This window comes from Protopterus annectens, chromosome 2.part2 (genome assembly GCF_019279795.1).
Source record: "Protopterus annectens isolate FY-2018-M chromosome 2.part2, PAN1.0, whole genome shotgun sequence".
Taxonomy (NCBI): Eukaryota; Metazoa; Chordata; order Ceratodontiformes; family Protopteridae; genus Protopterus; species Protopterus annectens.
Window position 1 is genome coordinate 386,074,340 of NC_056730.1, and position 21,780 is coordinate 386,096,119.

Sequence of the window (21,780 nt, forward strand, 5' to 3'; positions counted from 1 at the left end):
ACTATTCCTCAGTATAAATACTAGGAGCATCATAAATAAGGTACATGATTTTCATGCCAACATTTCCCTGTACTTCTCAGACATAATTGTACTAACTGAAACATGGTTAAAACCAAACAGTAGCAATGAAATCCTACCTCCTGCATATAATATTTTACGAAAAGACAGAACAGCTAAAAAAGGAGGTGGGGTAGCAATATTATTCAAAAACCACCTAAAAATAGAGTCTCTAGAATTTTCCACTCCCAACTTCAATATAGCTGAAATACTACTTACTAAACTAGAAATCAACCCCAAAAAAACACCTTTACATATTAGGTTGCTACATCCCTCTAGGTAATAATATTACCACCTTAGAAAACTTACTACATTGGGCATCAAACTCAGTACCACATGAGACTATAATTATGGATGATTTTAATATCAGATGGCAGTTCTGCTCCTCACAATACTCCACAAACTTCATCAATCTCTATGGATTTACTCAAATTATCCAAAGCCCTACAAAAATAGATAAGCCATCCAAAAAACAATCAATCCTTGACTGGATACTAATCAATCAATCTGCCCTCCACCTCCAATCTGATTATCTAGGGATGCCTGAGCAATCATAATTCCAACTTTTTAATAAGGCACCGGTTGCAACATAACAAAACAACAGTCCACCGTCAAATAAGAAATAGAATAAAAACTTCAATCCCACCAACTTCCTATCAGCATTAAATAGCTGTAACTGGTCACCCCTCAAACTACTTCCATTAGAAGAAGCAGTTAACTTCTTTAAATCTACATTCTTAGACCTCTTGAACACCCATGCACCTCCCAGAACCATTAGAATCAAATCAAAGATTGCCCCATGGCTAAGTAAGGAAACTAGGTCAATAATGACAACTAGGGACAAAGCCTGGGTCCGATGGCATAAAACCAAGTCCCAAGTGGCTAGACAAACATACCTAGAGCTCCGTAATAAAGCTAAAAAATCAGTTAAACAAGGTAAAGTCAAATACTACCACAATATGCAACTAAGACTCAACAACAATCCTCAAAAGTTTTGGACAGCCATTAATAACATCCTTCTCCCAGGAAAAGCCACCACACCTGTCCCATTTACCAATAATACTACAGATAATATAGCTACACAATTCAATAAATATTTTATCGAACCTATCCTAGCCTTCTCTAGCCTCCAGAACCCCACCTCCTCCACAGACCAGCCCAAATCAAGTAATAATTCCCAAGTTTCCCCCTCCCCCATACCACCTACAACTAAACTCAATGATAGCACCTTCACATTCCAACTAGTCTCCACTAACATCATAAAAAAATTGCTTCAAAAACTAAAACCTACAACCCTAGCCAAAGGCAAACTCGAACCCAATTTCTAAAAATTACTGCAGATGCAATATCTTACCCTGTAACCATCCTCATCAATAGACAATTGTTTTAAAATACTGCCCCTGAAATTTGGAAAATCTCCCATATTCTACTATTACACGAAGGGAGAAATCCAATAGAATTTATTAATTACCGACCTATAGCAATACTCCCCCCTCTATCCAAAATCCTAGAAAGATGTGTTCACAAGCAAATCATGGACCACTTACACACACACACACACACACACACACACACACACACACACACACACACACACACACACACACACACAAGCTTATGTCTAATACCCAGCATGGCTTTCGACCCTCACATAGCACCACTACTGCTCTAATGTCTTTCTCTAATATATTGAATCACCACAGAACAACAGGAAATTTGTATGAACCATCTTTCTAGATCTCTCAAAAGCATTTGATATGGTCTGTCATAGTAAACTAATTCAAACTCTGTCTGAGTTCATTCTCCGTCAATCCTCTATCTCTTGGTTTCAAAACCACCTATCTGGCCAACAACAGGCTGTCCAGTGGCAGAATGACCTCTCTCCACTCCTCCCAGTCACATTAGGTGTCCCCCAGGGCTCCATACTTGGGCCCCTACAATTCTCACTCTATACTAACAATCTCCACACATCCTCTCTTCATTCTTCAATTATCCAATATGCAGACAACTCCACTTTAATCTGTGCTGCACCAACCTCACAAGAGCTCCATACTATTACACAAGAATCCTTGAAACATGGCTCACAAATGCCAAGCTAATTTTAAATCCTAACAAGACTAAACTTCTCCTGTTCCACCCAACTAGATCCCCTTCTTTGATCCCACCTTTTAACATCATTTCCACAAATAAAACCACCATCATCCCTGTTACACTCACTAAACTTCTTGCGGTTGAAATTGATTGCAACATGAAATTTGACATTCACATCTCTCAGACTATAAAAAAGTACATAAAAAACTGGAAACGCACTACAGAAATAAACAATTCTTCACTAACCAAGCTAAGTCTACTATTGCACACATACACCTTATATCTACCCTTCTGTATGCATCCCCAATTCTCACAAATATCAGAATGTCTGAAACAGCAAAACTTGACTCCTGCTATAATAAAATAGCAAAATTTGCCTCTGATGCCCCTTTCAGGTCCCATCATTGTTCAGCTCTAACACAACTAAACTGGCTCGAACTTCCCAACCTCCTCCTCTATAACCAACTCACTTTTGCACACAAAGTCTTGCACCAACGTGATAAAACCCCACCTCTACAAAATCTAATACTCCCACTCTCACATAACAGGCCCCTTTGCTCATGCAATAAACTAATATTACAGACCACAAAAGCTACTAACATAGCAGGTGAATCACTTTTCTCTAACTACATAGTCAAAATATGGAACACAATACCCAACAATATAGTATCTTAGCTCTGCTTAGCCCAGTTTAAACAAGCTCTAAAAGCCTATCTAGTAAACTCAAGGCTATGCTCCTGCTCCAGCCCAGGGTAATTCCACCCAAACTATTGTATTTACTCAACTCTTTCCCAACCAAACTCACAATCTAATAATTTGAGTAACAGATCGCCAGTCTCTTCCCTTCTGTTAGCAAACACTAACAAAACTAATTTCCTTCTGGTCTTCACCATTTATTGACTCAGTCTGACATTGTCAACCATATTAAGGATTCGAATCATAGAAATTGTAACTGATGTATCCATTTGTGTTACTTAACATCCAATAAAAACCAAAAAATGCAGGGTTACGTAGCGGAAACAACCACGATATACAGCAAAAGTTCAAATAAAACCTTCCTCCACAGCAACTGTAGAAATAGCTCCGTAATAACAACAGCAAACACTGCGTAACAGATCTGATATATTTATTGCATGTACGTTAGCGCTTTCACCCAAAAGGCTTCTTCAGATGTTCAAACACATCTAAAAAGTAGTAGAATATATACTAACACAAACAATCTGATTGGATGGCATCACTACGTAAAAATTTTAAAATCAGCAAACATTCCTGTGCTAACATATATTAAAGCTTATTTCCACAAGGAATGACCATGATGAATAACATAACTTAAAATCAATATACTGTGCATATATAATATAGCACTTAAAACAAGACAGTATATTATATACATATATAAAATTAATAAAGTTATACAAACTAACTAATGCAGGGAAAAAGACATACAAACACTCTACTAGGAAGTGAATCTCTTAAAAGGTACAAGTATGTATAAAAACGGACTAGTATAAAAAATTAAACCATAAATCTCAATAATACACATATATAGATGGAGAACTCTCATAATAAAATACCCGTAACAACTCACAAGAGCTGTAAACAAACATTAATATAAACAGTGCATGGTCCAGAGGTAATAAAAAGGTCATATAAGATTAAACCCAAAAAACGTAGTTAAGCCCAAAAAAATGTTAAAGGATGAGGTATATAGATAATAGAAACAGACAGCCAACATATGATGTGTATCATTATTATAACGTCATCAGATCACTTCCTTGGCCTAGGACACTTCCTTTTCCTCAAAATGGGTCTTATATTGACCCTATCATTGAGGCCAGGGGGCCGGTCTGCCTTACATCTAATTATCCACCTCATCTCACATTCTAGTGTATAATTGGGCATATCACCACCCCTATTGCTCTCAAACACCTCCTGTATCACAGAAAACAGAAAAATATGGTTAGGTCCAGATCTTTTAACATGCTTAGCCAGGGCATTAGTATCAGAACCAATTCTAATGTGATACAAATGCTCCCTTATTCTTTCTTTAAGCATCCTGTTCGTTTTACCAATATAATAAGAGGTACAGGCCTGACATCTAGCTAGGTATATGACATTCTTACTCAAGCATGTGGTCCCCATATTAAAATTGTATACAAAATTGTTATGAGGATTAATGAAAGTCATACAGGTATCAATTGCCACACATTGATTACATTCTCCACAGGGTTTAGTGTTATAATCAAAATCCCTGGGTTTAACCCTTACATCAAGAATGTTTCTATAACATAGCATATTCTTAAGGTTGGGTTTATTCTTATATACGACCTTGGGTTCATTACCCACCAATTCACTCAAATCTTGGTCTAACTGCAGTACCTGCCAATGCTTATTCAAAAAACTTCTGAAGTGTATAGCGTCCTTAGTATAAAACATGGGAGCTCTTAACGCTTGTATAGTATCATTCCCAGTAGCATTATCTCCTTCTATACCTTCAGAGAAATAGGGGCTGGCAGTGGTGGATCTCAAGTTGTTCACATCCCTTATTGTTCTATCAAGTGCTGCACTAGTATATCCTCTCTCACTGAACATGTCCCTTAATTTTGTTAATTCCTCATGATAACCCTCATTACTCGGGTTCAATCTCGAGGCTCTCATTAACTGACCTCTCAGTACGTTGTCAAAGACATATCTAGGGTGCATACTCTGGCGATGGAGAAAAGTATTTTTATAGCACAACTTCCTATGTATACACGTATTCAACAACCCACTCTCCAACCTATAAATACAAACATCCAAAAAATTAATGGACTCTGGAGAGTAACACAACGTGAAATTCAAAAAGCTAGTGGAATTATTGATCTTATCAACAAAAGACAGAAGATGTTCAACGTTCCCATGCCAAATAAAGAAGAGGTCATCCACAAACCTCTTATAACAACTCACATTGTCTTTATATTCACTGGTATGAAAGAGGAATTCCTCCTCCCAGTGAGCCATCACTACATTGGCGTAGCTATTAGCACAGGGCGTGCCCATAGCTACGCCATCCCTCTGCATAAACACAGACTCACCAAACACAAAGACATTGTTCTGTAAGATAGTCTCCATAAAGAGGCATAGCATGTCTATCTTCTCATCTGAAAATGTATAGTGAGCATGCAAAAAACATTGCATGTACCTGACCCCTATCTCATTGGGGATCACAGTGAAAAGGCTCACCACATCGAGGGTGACCAACAAATATTCACTGGAATCAGTCATCTGTTGCAAATACATATACAATTCCACTAGAAATTGCTTACTGTCTTTAAGAATGTGAGGAACCATATTAATCAAAGGCCGTATAAAATGTTCTATATAAACTGACATTGGTTCCGTCAGCCAGCCCTGACCTGCAACTATCGGTCTCATAGGTGGTTTAACAAGAGGCTTATGGACCTTGGGAAGGCCCTGTATCACAGGTAATCTGGGATTAATGACCTTCAGATAATCATATAGGTCTTTAGATATCAAACCAGATGCAATCAAATCATCAAGCATAAAATATACCTCAAAAACCATATCCGTAACTCTAGTCATATCAACCTGTTGATAAAACACATCCTCACCTAGCAGTTCCATCATCGTATCAAAATACATAGTAGTATCCAATACTACTATAGAGCCACCCTTATCGGCCGGTCTAATAGCTATATTATTATCAGCTATTAATGTATTCAGAGCATGTCTCTGTCTATAGCTCAAATTAGACTTATATCTGGGTCTACCACCTTCTTCATAATATGAATAAATCTCATTCTCAACCAGCTTAGAGAATACATCCAATAAGGATACTACTTATACTCCTTTCCCTATAGCACAACAACAACGTGCAGGGAGGAACAGGTCCATGAGCAGGGGCTGTCAGAAGAGGAAGGGATCGGGCAACGAAACATACGGCCCGACCCTAAAGAAAATGTGGGAAAGAACAGTAACTCGCTGATAATTAATATTTCTAGTAGGACATTAACTATACATGAGGAACAAGTCCTTAGCAAAGGGCTTAGTTTTGTTCCTACCAGTAAAGCAGACTTGGTTGATTCTATTGTCGATATAAAGACATTCGTCAGGAATGTACAACTGAAGTTAGACTTTGGTAAAGGGAATGAATTGTGTACTAACAGGGACTTCCGTAATAATAGTTCTTATATACCTCAGTTACACCCCTTATTGGATGTATTCTCTAAGCTAGTTGAGAATGAGATTTATTCATATTATGAAGAAGGTGGTAGACCCAGATATAAGTCTAATTTGAGCTATAGACAGAGACATGCTCTGAATACATTAATAGCTGATAATAATATAGCTATTAGACCGGCCGATAAGGGTGGCTCTATAGTAGTATTGGATACTACTATGTATTTTGATACGATGATGGAACTGCTAGGTGAGGATGTGTTTTATCAACAGGTTGATATGACTAGAGTTACGGATATGGTTTTTGAGGTATATTTTATGCTTGATGATTTGATTGCATCTGGTTTGATATCTAAAGACCTATATGATTATCTGAAGGTCATTAATCCCAGATTACCTGTGATACAGGGCCTTCCCAAGGTCCATAAGTCTCTTGTTAAACCACCTATGAGACCGATAGTTGCAGGTCAGGGCTGGCTGACGGAACCAATGTCAGTTTATATAGAACATTTTATACGGCCTTTGATTAATATGGTTCCTCACATTCTTAAAGACAGTAAGCAATTTCTAGTGGAATTGTATATGTATTTGCAACAGATGACTGATTCCAGTGAATATTTGTTGGTCACCCTCGATGTGGTGAGCCTTTTCACTGTGATCCCCAATGAGATAGTGGTCAGGTACATGCAATGTTTTTTGCATGCTCACTCTACATTTTCAGATGAGAAGATAGACATGCTATGCCTCTTTATGGAGACTATCTTACAGAACAATGTCTTTGTGTTTGGTGAGTCTGTGTTTATGCAGAGGGATGGCGTAGCTATGGGCACGCCCTGTGCTAATAGCTACGCCAATGTAGTGATGGCTCACTGGGAGGAGGAATTCCTCTTTCATACCAGTGAATATAAAGACAATGTGGGTTGTTATAAGAGGTTTGTGGATGACCTCTTCTTTATTTGGCATGGGAACGTTGAACATCTTCTGTCTTTTGTTGATAAGATCAATAATTCCACTAGCTTTTTGAATTTCACGTTGTGTTACTCTCCAGAGTCCATTAATTTTTTGGATGTTTGTATTTATAGGTTGGAGAGTGGGTTGTTGAATACGTGTATACATAGGAAGTTGTGCTATAAAAATACTTTTCTCCATCGCCAGAGTATGCACCCTAGATATGTCTTTGACAACGTACTGAGAGATCAGTTAATGAAAGCCTCGAGATTGAACCCGAGTAATGAGGGTTATCATGAGGAATTAACAAAATTAAGGGACATGTTCAGTGAGAGAGGATATACTAGTGCAGCACTTGATAGAACAATAAGGGATGTGAACAACTTGAGATCCACCACTGCCAGCCCCTATTTCTCTGAAGGTATAGAAGGAGATAATGCTACTGGGAATGATACTATACAAGCGTTAAGAGCTCCCATGTTTTATACTAAGGACGCTATACACTTCAGAAGTTTTTTGAATAAGCATTGGCAGGTACTGCAGTTAGACCAAGATTTGAGTGAATTGGTGGGTAATGAACCCAAGGTCGTATATAAGAATAAACCCAACCTTAAGAATATGCTATGTTATAGAAACATTCTTGATGTAAGGGTTAAACCCAGGGATTTTGATTATAACACTAAACCCTGTGGAGAATGTAATCAATGTGTGGCAATTGATACCTGTATGACTTTCATTAATCCTCATAACAATTTTGTATACAATTTTAATACGGGGACCACATGCTTGAGTAAGAATGTTATATACCTAGCTAGATGTCAGGCCTGTACCTCTTATTATATTGGTAAAACGAACAGGATGCTTAAAGAAAGAATAAGGGAGCATTTGTATCACATTAGAATTGGTTCTGATACTAATGCCCTGGCTAAGCATGTTAAAAGATCTGGACCTAACCATATTTTTCTGTTTTCTGTGATACAGGAGGTGTTTGAGAGCAATAGGGGTGGTGATATGCCCAATTATACACTAGAATGTGAGATGAGGTGGATAATTAGATGTAAGGCAGACCGGCCCCCTGGCCTCAATGATAGGGTCAATATAAGACCCATTTTGAGGAAAAGGAAGTGTCCTAGGCCAAGGAAGTGATCTGATGACGTTATAATAATGATACACATCATATGTTGGCTGTCTGTTTCTATTATCTATATACCTCATCCTTTAACATTTTTTTGGGCTTAACTACGTTTTTTGGGTTTAATCTTATATGACCTTTTTATTACCTCTGGACCATGCACTGTTTATATTAATGTTTGTTTACAGCTCTTGTGAGTTGTTACGGGTATTTTATTATGAGAGTTCTCCATCTATATATGTGTATTATTGAGATTTATGGTTTAATTTTTTATACTAGTTCGTTTTTATACATACTTGTACCCTTTAAGAGATTCACTTCCTAGTAGAGTGTTTGTATGTTTTTTTCCCTGCATTAGTTAGTTTGTATAACTTTATTAATTTTATATATGTATATAATATACTGTCTTGTTTTAAGTGCTATATTATATATGCACAGTATATTGATTTTAAGTTATGTTATTCATCATGGTCATTCCTTGTGGAAATAAGCTTTAATATATGTTATTACAGGAATGTTTGCTGATTTTAAAATTTTTACGTAGTGATGCCATCCAATCAGATTGTTTGTGTTAGTATATATTCTACTACTTTTTAGATGTGTTTGAACGTCTGAAGAAGCCTTTTGGGTGAAAGCGCTAACGTACATGCAATAAATATATCAGATCTGTTACGCAGTGTTTGCTGTTGTCATTACGGAGCTATTTCTACAGTTGCTGTGGAGGAAGGTTTTATTTGAACTTTTGCTGTATATTGTGGTTGTTTCCGCTACGTAACCCTGCATTTTTTGGTTTTTATCGTGTACTTGATCTGGTTATCAGGGTTGCAGCTCCGTTGGCTAGGTGCATTTATTTGCGTGTTTATTGGCTTACTTAACATCCAAGGCTCATTCTTAAAAAACTTCTGAATCCTTGGATTTTGAAAAGTGATCAAAAGCTATGGATTTTTACTTTTGTATTGCCATGACTATCTACTGTGTATTATTCATTGTGTCACCCAACATCTTTGGCTCTATTTTCCAAGCCATCCAATTCTGTAATTTGTTATTACTGTAAAAACTTAAGGTATTTGTATTCTATGCTTAGTCATGGGAGCTTTTCTCCCAGGGCCTCAGCTGAAAAAGGACCTGTGTCCAGTTATACTTCCCTGGTTAACAAATGTAAATAAATAAATAAATAAAAATATGTACTTTATTATAGATTGTTTTAGAACATAATGTGTTTTGCTTTAATGGTGATGTTTACTTATGATATTTGGTATGGCCATTGGTACGCCATTGACAAATTTATACATCAACTTAATGATTTACAAATGGATATTCCAATCTGTTAGGAATACATCCATTTAGATATTATGTTTTATTCTATATTCAGTTAGTGGGTGACCTTTCTTTGACACAGGGATCTGGTCATGTTAACACTGAACTATTTGTATATAGCTTGGAAAACAGTACCGCCTGTTTGAAATTTGATTTAAAGCACTCACACTAAGAGATTAGCTACTCAGATATGTGTCTCTACAAAACTGAAAGGTAATTTATTAGAAACCAAGATGTATAAAAAGAAAATTATACAGAAAGTATACTTACAGAGAGAGCAAGCATCAACAATTTATTTTTAAAAATATTTTAAAGTGTCAGAAATGCAGATTGTCTAGACTTGCTACAGTTAATTCTATATTTCTAATAGAGTTATCAGTTTTCCATAATGAATTTGAACAGCAGTGAAATAAGCTGTATGAAATGATCATATATTTTTTACTTTGAGAGAAGCTAGTATGAATCCTGGTTAGTTAGATGTACCTAGCACACCCAATGTGCTTAATAATAGTAATATATTACCTGTCATTACCACTTTGTGATTTTATATATAAATGTGAGATATGCAAGAGATACTGGAGCATTCTTAAAACTTTATCAGATATAAAATTATTAGTTGGTAATAATAAATTTGCTTTTAAAAACAAACTGAATCTCGAGCACTAATTGTGTTATTGAAAACACAGTAATAAACCACAGGAAGGAAGGGAGAAGAGGCACATTTCCTTGACTGTAATGTAATTAGTGTAATGTACTAGTAATTATATAGGATATCCCATAAACAAAAAAGTATATCATTTTAGCTTACATGCTGACTGTAATGTCATGAATGTATATATTATGCTAGATTTTTGCAATCACCAGCCTTTTTATAGGTAAGCAAATAAGAAATTACAGGAACATATAGCTGAACAGGAGGGCTACAACATCCTGAAAGCCCAAAATCCTGAGATCAAAATCTTGAAAGTTCAAAATACTGAACACTCAAAATACTGAATCTCATAATACTGAAAACACACAGGATACCAACACTCACAATATGCCAGCACAAGTACATACATAAACATATTACCCTTCACTACACTAAGTGCAATCTCAAAGCTGATATAGTTATGTAGCAGGTGGTGTGGGGGGCACAGCCCCCCCCCCACACACACACATGGTGGGTACCAGGGGCACTTACCCCCCTGCTTATACTTGGAGAAGAGTAATAGGGTTTGTCTTTTATTTGTTTCTGTACATACTTGTGCTGGAAAGTACTTGTAAATGTTGGTATCCTGTGTGTTTTCAGTATTATGACATTCAATATTTTGAGTTTTCATATTTTGAACTTTCAAGATTTTAGTCTGACGATTTTGGTTTTCATGGTTTTGTAGCACTCCCAGCTGAACACCTACACGATATAAAGAAATGTGGTATGAATAACGCTCATGCTCAACATGTATCTAAAATGGAGATCAACATTTTTTTTTTAATTCTTGGTTTAGACAGATGTCTATTCAAATATAAGAATGGGAGATTTAATTAGTGACACTGAAAATAAGGAATATGAACATAATACTAAATTAAATGGAGTCATGCATCTGAAATGGAGATCAACATTTTTTTTAATTCTTGGTTTAGACAGATGTCTATTCAAATATAAGAATGTGAGATACAATTAGTGACATTGAAAATAAGGAATATGAATATAATAGATTAAATGGACTGAGTAATTCAGGTTTCAATGTTAGTTGTTCAAGACCCGCTCTTAAGAAAAGAGGTTTACATCACTGATCTACAGAAGTTTAGAAAAATATATATCAACTACTTTATTGTCGTCTTTATTCCCTTTAAGTCTGAAACGTCTTCAGACTTATAAATGTTAACTATGTAAAATGAGTTTGTGCAGAAGAATGCAACTTTTATACTTTTATTGTAGCATTCGGTGCTCTAGAAACATAACTTTAAGACATTAAGAGTTTAAACACCAGATAAAGTAGGCATGTGTTTAAACAACTAGAATAGTTTTATTGCAGAATCCCATAAAATAAATTATCTTCTCAGTTTTGAAATATGATGCAGAATTTCTGCTGTTATGAAAAAGCTTAGCCATTGTGTACTTATCATATCAGCTATCACCTGAAACTGTTTGGTAGAAATGCATTTAGTTTAATCCTGCATTACTACATTTGGTCATGGTTGTTTAGTGCTATGCCTTGTAACTGGCTGAAGTGTATTCTAATGGTGCAGTTTATTCATCAAGTTCCATGATAAAGATGCAAGTTAAGAGTGCCTGTGGAGTGAAGAAAATAGAGGTATTATTTTAAGACATTCTTTTATCTTTTTCTTCCTGCATCTCTACAATTAAAATGTATGTCTTCCTAAATAAATCTCATATATTTAGACATTTCACTATCCCTGTGGAATCCATTTGGCTCAAAAACCTGCCCAGTACCTAACAGAAGTGTATTTAAAGTTAGAAAATCTCACAAGTTTCCTCACTTAAGAGCTAGGTCACAAATACAGAATTTCTACAATGTATCCAAGTGTGCACCCACCTTCACTTTAATATATTTTCTGTATGTGGTATCAAATATAATTTAGAATGGGTAGTAAGAGAAGCTATTTGTAACATCCAGCATCCACAATCTCCCTATCCTCATCTAGGGCGTGGTTACTGCTATACTAGGTGAATAAGCATATCAGGGGAACTGCTGGATATATTTTGTCTTAATAGCCCATTCTACAAACATCATCTCTATTGTGTATTTGAAATCTGCAGACACTTAGGAGAACACTTATGTGGCTAAACAAGAAAAGGATCAATAGCGCTGGAGATGCTCATATTTAAGAAGTGGATCTTCTGGTACCCTTTGCTTCTTTTTATATTATAATTGACCTGAGAAAGCACCAATTCTGGAAGTGCCGTCTTCTAAGAAACAATGTTTTCACATAGGCATACCCAGAAGTAATAAATGCATAATTTTGCCTCATCTGTTATTTTTCTATCATATTTACTGCATGATTACTTCAATGATGAAACTAGTCAAGCCCAAATGTTCATTTTACATTGACTGGGCATAAGAGATATAACCAACCTCCTTTTAAATGGTACAGATAACACAATAATCTAGGTATATCAACCTAGATCTAACAACAGTTACGTTATTGCTACTACTATTATTTTGGCAGACTGGCTAGTTCAAATTAAACTGTTACAAAATACATTCAATGCTACCACAATAATTCATATTTAATTGTTTGATTGCATCCTTTTGTTACTTAATAAGTCCAACTGAATGCTTTCTATTACATCCCAAATTCTGCAAACATAGATTAGGCAATGCTGCATATAACAAACTGTCTGCCTGGGATGACATGGTCGACAGACCACGATGCTTTGCCACAGATGGCCTGCACCTGTCACCCCTAGGATTCCGGATACTGGCTAAGGTTCTTGCCGCCCCTATAGTGCCTTTTTTAGGCAAGGTTCAAATGGCAAATTCACCACTGTAACAGGAAAAGGCAAGCAAAAACTGAGGGTGATGCTACTCATTGCTAGAAGTCTAAATCTCAAAATGCACTCACTCGAGGCTCTCCTTAAAATGGAGAACATCGATATCTGTGCAGTGACTGAGACCTGGTTCAAGGCTCCAAAGAGCATCCCTGCACTACCAGACTATAACTCATACCACACTTTTCAGCCATGTAACCTGGACCGGAAAGCCAAAGGCGGAGGTGTGTCCATATTCATTAAGGATATCCAAACCTCCAGGCTAGTTGCTCAGCATAATTTAGCCAAGGTTATCCAAGTGCAACTAACTCTGGGCAAAACTGCAATCCAAATTGTAGCTTGCTACAGATCACCCACCATGCCCTAGGATTCCCAATCCTCTTTTCTTGATGTACTGGAAAATATTAGGGTTCAACCAAACACCCTAATAATGGGCGATTTCAACTACCCCACCATTAACTGGGAAAACTACTCATGTACCAACTCCTTCGCTCAACGCTTTCTGGAATTCATAAACTCCAATGCCCTGGATCAACTTATCCACACCCCCACCAGGGGCAACAAAATCCTAGATCTAGTCATTACCAACATGAGTGACTGGAATTCCACACCTGAAGTCAACGCCTCATTGGTCCGATCCGACCATAAGCTAATTACCCTGGATATCCACATCCTGCCCACACCCCCCATTAAGGAAACCATGGTAAAAAATTTCTCCAAAGCCAACTTCATGCTTCTTAAGACAGAAGTGGTGAACTTCATGACACCCATGCAGATGGACAATATAGCTATGACTACTGAATCCTACACAATTACACTTTATAAGCACTTACATGAGTGCATGGATCCACTCTCCAAAGCCAAGAACACAGCATCCATGGGACCAGACAACATCTCAGGCTGCGTTCTACATGAACTACAGAATGAACTGGCACCCCACCTAAGTACCATGTTCAATCATAGCCTTACCTCAGGCTTTGTGCCTGTTGAATGGCGCACAGCAACAGTTATCCCACTGCACAAGGGGGGAGCCACCCCGGACCCCAGGAACTACCACCCCATTAGCCTGACGAGCCTCGTCTGCAAGGCCATGGAACGTATCATCATGGAACTTATAAACAAAGACATTGGGAATCTCCAAACTCTGGACCCCACCCAGTTCAGGTTTGTAAAAGGCAGATCATGTCTCCTAAACCTGATAGACTTCTTTGAAGCAGTCACCAAAGCCGTAGACAAGGGTAAGGTGGTTCACACAGCCTATCTAGATCTTGCCAAGGCTTTCGACACCATCCCCCACTCTGGAATTATAGATAAACTCACTAAACTAGGTATAAATCCCTATGTCACAAGATGGGTTGCCAACTGGCTCACTGACAAAACCTACACTGTGAAAGCAGCAGACTCCAAATCCAACTTCAGACTTGTGACAAGTGGAGTACCACAGGGTTCAGTCCTGCATCCTCTTCTGTTTGGTATCTACTTCTCTGAAGTACAGCCTAACACAGAAGGTCTTTGGCTAATGAAGTTCGCAGATGACTGCAAACTAGGAGCCATAATTGAAACTCCTAACGATATGGACATCCTACAAAAGGGCCTCACTGAGACAGATGCCTGGTGTCAAAGCCATGGTCTCAAGCTCAATGCCAAAATGTGCATTGTCATCCCCTTTGGTAAAAACTCTGTACCCATGAACTACAACATAGGTGGTAGTATACTTAACACAGAAAGTGTGATAAGAGACCTTGGGACACAGGTGGACAGTAGTCTCTCCTTTGATAATCACATCGCCACAGTAGTCAGGAAATCCTTCCACATGGCACACCTCATCACAAAAGGTTTCTCATCCAGATAAAAAGAGGTCATTGTTCCCCTCTACTCATCACTCATTAGACCCATTATAGAGTATAATGCCCCTTTTGGTATGTACCTCACAAGACATCTACAACAACTGGAAAGGCTGCAGAAATACTTCACAAAGAGGATTACTAGCCTCAAACAGATGCCCTATGCAGACCGTCTAAAAAAACTCCAGTTTTACTCCGTCGCATATCGCCTACTCAAAGGTGATCACTGCCTAACATACAGAGCTATGTCAAACCCAGAGCTGTTGGACATGCTCCACTTAAAGAAATCCCAATCCCTCCTAGCTACATGCTCTAGTGACCTAAACCTTGTCACCACAATAAACAGAACATGCCGGAGGGATAGATTCCTGTCCCAGAGACTTCCCATACTCTGGAATAAACTACCTATCTATATCAAACAAAGCTCCTCATTAGCACTCTTCAAGAAAAATGTTGATGATTGGATGGGAAATAGGAAATTCACCCCGGGGATCACCTCTGTGGCTCTGCTCGACAGTGGCACAGGAAAATAATTTTCTTGGGTGGCAAAAGCCAGGGTACCTTTTTGGCTGGGCTTGTATAGGCCCCAGGGCCGATAGCCTAGTACCTACCTATGAACCTAGTGTATGTCTAGATGTCAGTGGCTGATAACTTCATTCTCAGACATCTGGCATCTCAGCTGCTTTATCCTGAAATCCTTGAATCTTAAACCTTTTTATAAATTCTAATTCAAGTAGCCATTATCTTTACAGTATTGAGGGTTTTTTAATTTGTATTTATTGCCTTTGTTTACTGGCATGGCCCAACTATGTGATATAACTCATATTTTAGTGCAGGCCAGAGGAGAAAATCTCCACATATACACTTTAATACAATTGTATGATCCTACAGTAATGCAGATTAAGACAATAAAATCAACTTGAGAAGACATATGCACTAACATACAGCATAGATACTAAAATAGATGCAGTTGTGAGTAGATATATCAATTTAAGTAAAGGGATAAGAATTTAGAAAGTCCAAAAAATGTACTATCAAGTTGCTGAAAGTAATATATTTCTTTGACTTATCAACACTAGAGATAGGAAAAATAGTTGGGAGTATGAGAGAAGAATGCATGGTATATAGTTAACTGGTTTATGATGCATTTACTGTGCTATCGATATAAGCTATCCTGGTAAATAATGCTGACATAGCCATTTGTCTGCAAAGTAAGATTTTAGCTGGTGTTTTGAAGGGATATTGGGAGTGAGCTTAGATGTGACTCAGATGACCAAAAATAGGGGCAAGTTTTAAATATTGCTCTTACAAACTTAGAAAGTTAATAGAATAATAGGCTTTGCATTAGCATTAATTTTCTGAAGGGTATGAAGTCTGAAACTCAAATGTCTATCATTATTTTCTGATTTTAATCTTCATTGAGTTGCCAGTGATTTGCCAGAAAATTACAATTTTATGAAAAACTGACCAAAATTATGAAGCAAAAATCTGGACATTCTGACAAAATCTGTACAGTTGAGAGATATGAGTCTCAAGCAGTCAAATCTAACAGCAAAGGAACAAATCTTTCATGTCCTGGGTTTGATGCTATTCTTCCATTTATATGCACAGTTTCTGTTAAGTTCATCTTAGATGTATGACAATTTGGTATGAGAGTAAGATAAAAAGCCTGAAGCCCTTCCTATTCACCACTGTATAACCTTTTGTAAGGTGTCTGTCTTTCTCCATTAACAGAATTTATTCTCAGTGAAAAAGCAGTCATTCGCATTCTCCAAACCTTTCCATTGACATGCAAAACTGTAGCGTTAGCTCTTGTTTCCTACTACTTGTACACTGATGCATTTTTACAAACTTCTAAATGTGTAAAACACTGCTGCAAAGATTTCATATCCCTCATAGTCTTAAGCATGCATGCATTCAGATTATCTCAGTTCTGTTATATGCATTATTTTCCATGTTTTTCATTTCTTAGCTTCTTAGTTTTTTAATTATTTGTTCATCCCTCATCCAGCTACATCTCTGTAGTGGTAGTGCTGTGTGTCTTTCAGGATGAGTATTATTAGCTCTATTCTTCTGTTAGTAACAATTTTGTATCACATTATTTTACATGCCATCCTTCATATTTTCATATATTATAGATATATCTTAATGTGTGAATATAATAAAATTCCTTCATTTTCCTGTTAAAATCATGTGCTTTCTGTACTTATTTCCTGCAAATCTATGCATGGGGTTAGGGTTACATACCCCTCAACATCTCAGCACAAGAAATCTCTATAAAGCCTGAAATACTGGGGGTAAAAGGCCCAAAAATAGGAGCAGAATTTAAAAATTGTTCTCATAAACTCAGAAAGTTGTTAGAATAAAATATTAGAGTGCATTTTCTAAAGTCTGAAACTAAAATGCCTGTCAATATTTAGTGACTTTACTTCTTAATGATTTGCCAGAAAACCACAAATTTTATGGAGAACTTATCAAAAATATGAGACAAAAATCTGGACATTCTGTGAAAATCTAGACAGTTGAGTGGTATGTTAGGCTATGGTCATGTTTTTCTTTTTCATACCAATATACATAACACAGTGGTAGAAAATCTTCATTTCCATTTCCCAGTAGACACCCTAATAATTATTCATTAGGGTTATAGAGCCTGTCATGGAAGGTAGAGCTTTGTAGACTTCTGCATGATTAGCAAGCAGGAAAACAACCTGTTTTAAATCTTCCATAATGTAACTGAAGATTGCCTTTTACGTTCCTAAATTATATGCGCCCAAAGGAATGACTGCAACTTGGCTTCATTGTAATGCTTTAAATGTTTCATACTATGGCATTATCACTTAACATTAATTTGGAAGGCTGTTTTGTAAGATAAGCCTAATGCAAAGGAACCTTTACTTGAAATGAGGGAAATTACGTTTTTTTGACATAGACAAGAATTGTAACAAAATGAAATAATGCATTATAAGCATTACTTTGTCAATTATTTATTTTGTTTTATTTTGTTGAAGAGGTGAATTTTATAGTCTTATAATGTTTCATGTGTTTATACTAACTAGAGGAAATTTGGCTAGTACACCTTGTAGATTTGACTTTTATTTATCACCTTTGCTTTTTCAATTCATTAACATCCATCTGAACTACCAGCCATTCAGGTGGTTGGTATCTCATTTTAATGTTTTATCTAAAGTGTGAAATTTCAGGGGCATAATGTCCCAAGATGTTTGCACTGCAGTGTCAGTTTTGGCATGGTGATCCAATCCACAATTGTCGAAGCATTAAAGGAACCAGCTCCAATGGCGTAGAGAAATAAGGCTGTGACAACATCCCAGGTGACCGAAGTTCAAGCACTACCTTGGTTGCCTAATGAACTTGCAAGGGAGGATGGGTTTACCCATCTGGGTGGGGGGAGGCTAGAGCTCACCATGCACTGCTACAATCCTTCAGATTAAAGGAGGTGATATAAATACATGGCCTAGGATTTGGGCACTAGGCTTACAAAATGGCGATAGTCTTCAACGTAGGTTTGCAGAAGCATGCACTGACATGGCAGAGGACTGAGGACCACCAATGTGGTTCACACATCCACCCCTGATGTGCAGGGTTAAGCTATCACACATCATTCCAGGGGATGCCATCAAGGACATAAATCACACTCTTGCTTGCCTGAATGACTGTCACCTTTGGACAGCTCTCACAGTGATTCAGAGTGAAATACTCTGATATGGGAATGAAGTAACCTTTTCTGATTGGACCAGGCTTGATTGTCAGGAAGCACAAGGTAAAGCACACAGAAAAAAGGATAACTGCTGAGCCTGTGAAAATAATAGAAAAGGTTGAAGATTATTGTTGTGGTTCTAAGCTTTTCTAACATAGCACTTTCATGGCAAAAAGGTGTGCAGATACTTTTTAGTGTTTCAGCCAGCATGAAATTCTATTCAGGTTATCACAGTTCTGTTGATAGGCATTATTTTTTGGTGAAATAAGATAAAAAAATAGCATACAGAATAAACGATACCTCGAGCAACATAATGTCATTTGCTGGAGTCTTGTTGTCAAAGAAGGGATGAAGATAAGATTTCTTCACATTGATTTTCTGTTGCGTTTTCTCTTGTATTTTTATTGAATGGGCTCCAAGTGTTACTTTCATGGTAGACCTATAAAACAGAGCACATATTCTCTATAAAGGATAATTAAAAATGGTAAAAAGACACAACATACTATATCATGAAGGCAATCGCACACGTGCAAACAAATGCATATGCAGATGTACATGCACAGTGTGTGTGTGTGTGTGTGTGTGTGTGTGTGTGTGTGTGTGTGTGTGTGTGTGTGTGGGCTCGCTCATGTGTTTGTGTTATCTTGGTTAGTCAGACTACGCTAGGTAACTCGTTTCCTGGGAGACCCAAGGTGGTATTCCTACAGACTAGGAGAAATTTGGCCATGGCATTGGGGGAGACTTAATTGTCAGCAGTCATTAGGGGGATTTCCCCTACTGTTTTTATACAGAGGTGATATGCTAGGTGCTCTCATGGGAAGATGGAGGAGGTGGAGGTTACTGAGCTTTCAATAGAGACGGAAGGGAATAAGCTTTCAGAATTTCAGGTTGAGTTACAACTTGGGAAAAACTATAACTGATATGAGCTGTGAAGTTACCATGTTGTCAGCAGATGGACTGGATGATACAAGAAGTGATTTTTGAGACAGACGCTAGTGCTGCCATTTCTTGGTTGCAGATGATGAATCATATAGACACTGAAGAGGAACATGCAGATGTTTATTATCAGAAAGGAAGTCTAGTCCCTGTTTTCAAGTCAGACAGTGCTAAACAGTGGATGGATGATCAAAGGAAAACCTATGGAGAAATTGTAGCCATTACTAAAGAAATGGATCAGTGTGTCTAAAATAAAATAATGTTACAGGTTTTTTCTAAAGGTTGGAAAGAGATTGACAATAGCTTTGATTGGGATAGGATCATTTATCTATTGGCTTTTTCACCAACAGACATTAGGCCAATTATTCATTTGGGAAAAGAGAACTTTTTTACTGTAACTTTTGAAATAGTTTCTTTGTTGTTAAAATGTATGCAGTTGGTTAAAAAGAGAGAAAGAACGGGCATCTGTGGAACCCATTAGCATTTATTTATGGTGTAAAAGATATGAAAAAAAAAAAAGAATAGAACTGTTATTCTGTGATGATAGTTTAGAAGAAAAAGACTTTCATGTACACTTTTCTTTAGTCTGTAAAGTAGAAATGTAATATATGTTTGGAAGTGTTTGGAAGTGGAACGTCTTTACAGACTGGATTCCTCAATGTACATGACAAAGAAAATAGGGGCAATGCTGATTTGATTCTAATGAGGTCATTTTGAATATTGAAAAGACTGCAGTTTCAGATTTTGTTTCACAGCAGGTAAGCTAAAGATTAGAGGAAATTGAATCATAAGCAGAACCTATGATTGAAAACAACGGGACTTTGAATGTTGTAAATTCTGAAAATGTTGCTGATAAAATATTTCTTCAATATTTCTTCAATATTTTCTAATGATGAGAGTGCTGTGGACCAAGAAGAAGGAATAAAATATGGGTCCATAAGGGAAAGGTTAAATGCAGAAATAAGAACAAATTAAAGGTCAGCAAGGGTGGAAAAATAAGAAAAGAACAAATTTTCCTCTCTTATCCCTTAATGATAATAGTATTACAAATGATAATAGAATGCTGGTTATTTTTAGGTTGGTGTGAAGAATGTAAAAGTGATGTCATTGTTTTACTTGATAAGTGGTATCTTTCAGAGATAAAGAAAATGGAATATATTTGCTGTAAAATGGTTATTTGGATTTCTAGAGTGGATAGATATTCAGGAATTTGTATTTTATGAAATGCTGTTGATAGGGACATTTTTGAAATAATTACTCATGGGAGGGCAATTCTTGTTAATTGCAGAATTCATAATAATAGGTTAAGATTACTAGCTCTTTGTCCATATACAGCTGATAAACCTGTTAATAATTTATGTTTCATAATGTAATATTAATTATCTATATAGGCCAAACCTTAACTTACTCAAAATGCCAGCTCTAGGCTCTAGCTCCAAGCTACATGCTCTAGGGACTTAAACCTTGTCACCACAATAAACAGGACATGCTGGAGGGATAGATTCCTGTCCCAGAGACTTCCTATACCCTGGAACAAGCTACCCATCTATGTCAAGCAAAGTTCTTCATTAGCACTCTTCAAGAAGAATCTTGATGAGTGGATGGGAAATAGGAAATACACCCCGGGGATCACTTCTGTGTCTCTGCTCAACAGTGGCACAAGAAATAACTTTCTTGGGTGGCGTAAGCCATGGAACCTTGCTGGCTAGGCTTACGTAGGCCCTTGGGCTGATAGCCTAGTACCTACCTATGAACTTATGAACCTATAAACTAACCACAGCCATATCCCACCTCCTATCTACTCTTCTCTACTGTTCTCAACTTTTCAGTAATCTGCACAAGTCTGATTTACATCCACTTGATTCCTGCTACAACAAAACAGCAAAATTTGCTGCTAATATACCCAACAGGACCCATCATTGCCTTGCTCTTCAAAAATTACACTGTCTTGAATTTCCCAATCTGTTATTGCTCAATCAGCTCACCACTACCCACTCTATTATCCACAAACCTGAAAACTGCCCTGCACTCTCCAACCTAGTGCAACTATATACCAACCCCTGGA

At 37.2% G+C, this 21,780-nt stretch overlaps 1 protein-coding gene across 1 annotated transcript in view; it reads right to left on the bottom strand.

Moving 5' to 3' along the window:
- LOC122795639 (granzyme A-like) overlaps positions 1–19,216 on the bottom strand; it is a 292,143-nt gene extending 272,927 nt beyond the window's left edge. The window contains exon 1 of the mRNA XM_044063910.1: positions 19,080–19,216. Coding sequence (XP_043919845.1) covers positions 19,080–19,211 — 132 coding nt within the window. The 5' untranslated portion in view covers positions 19,212–19,216. The remainder of the gene's footprint in view (positions 1–19,079) is intronic.
- Between the last annotated feature and the right edge of the window lie 2,564 nt (positions 19,217–21,780).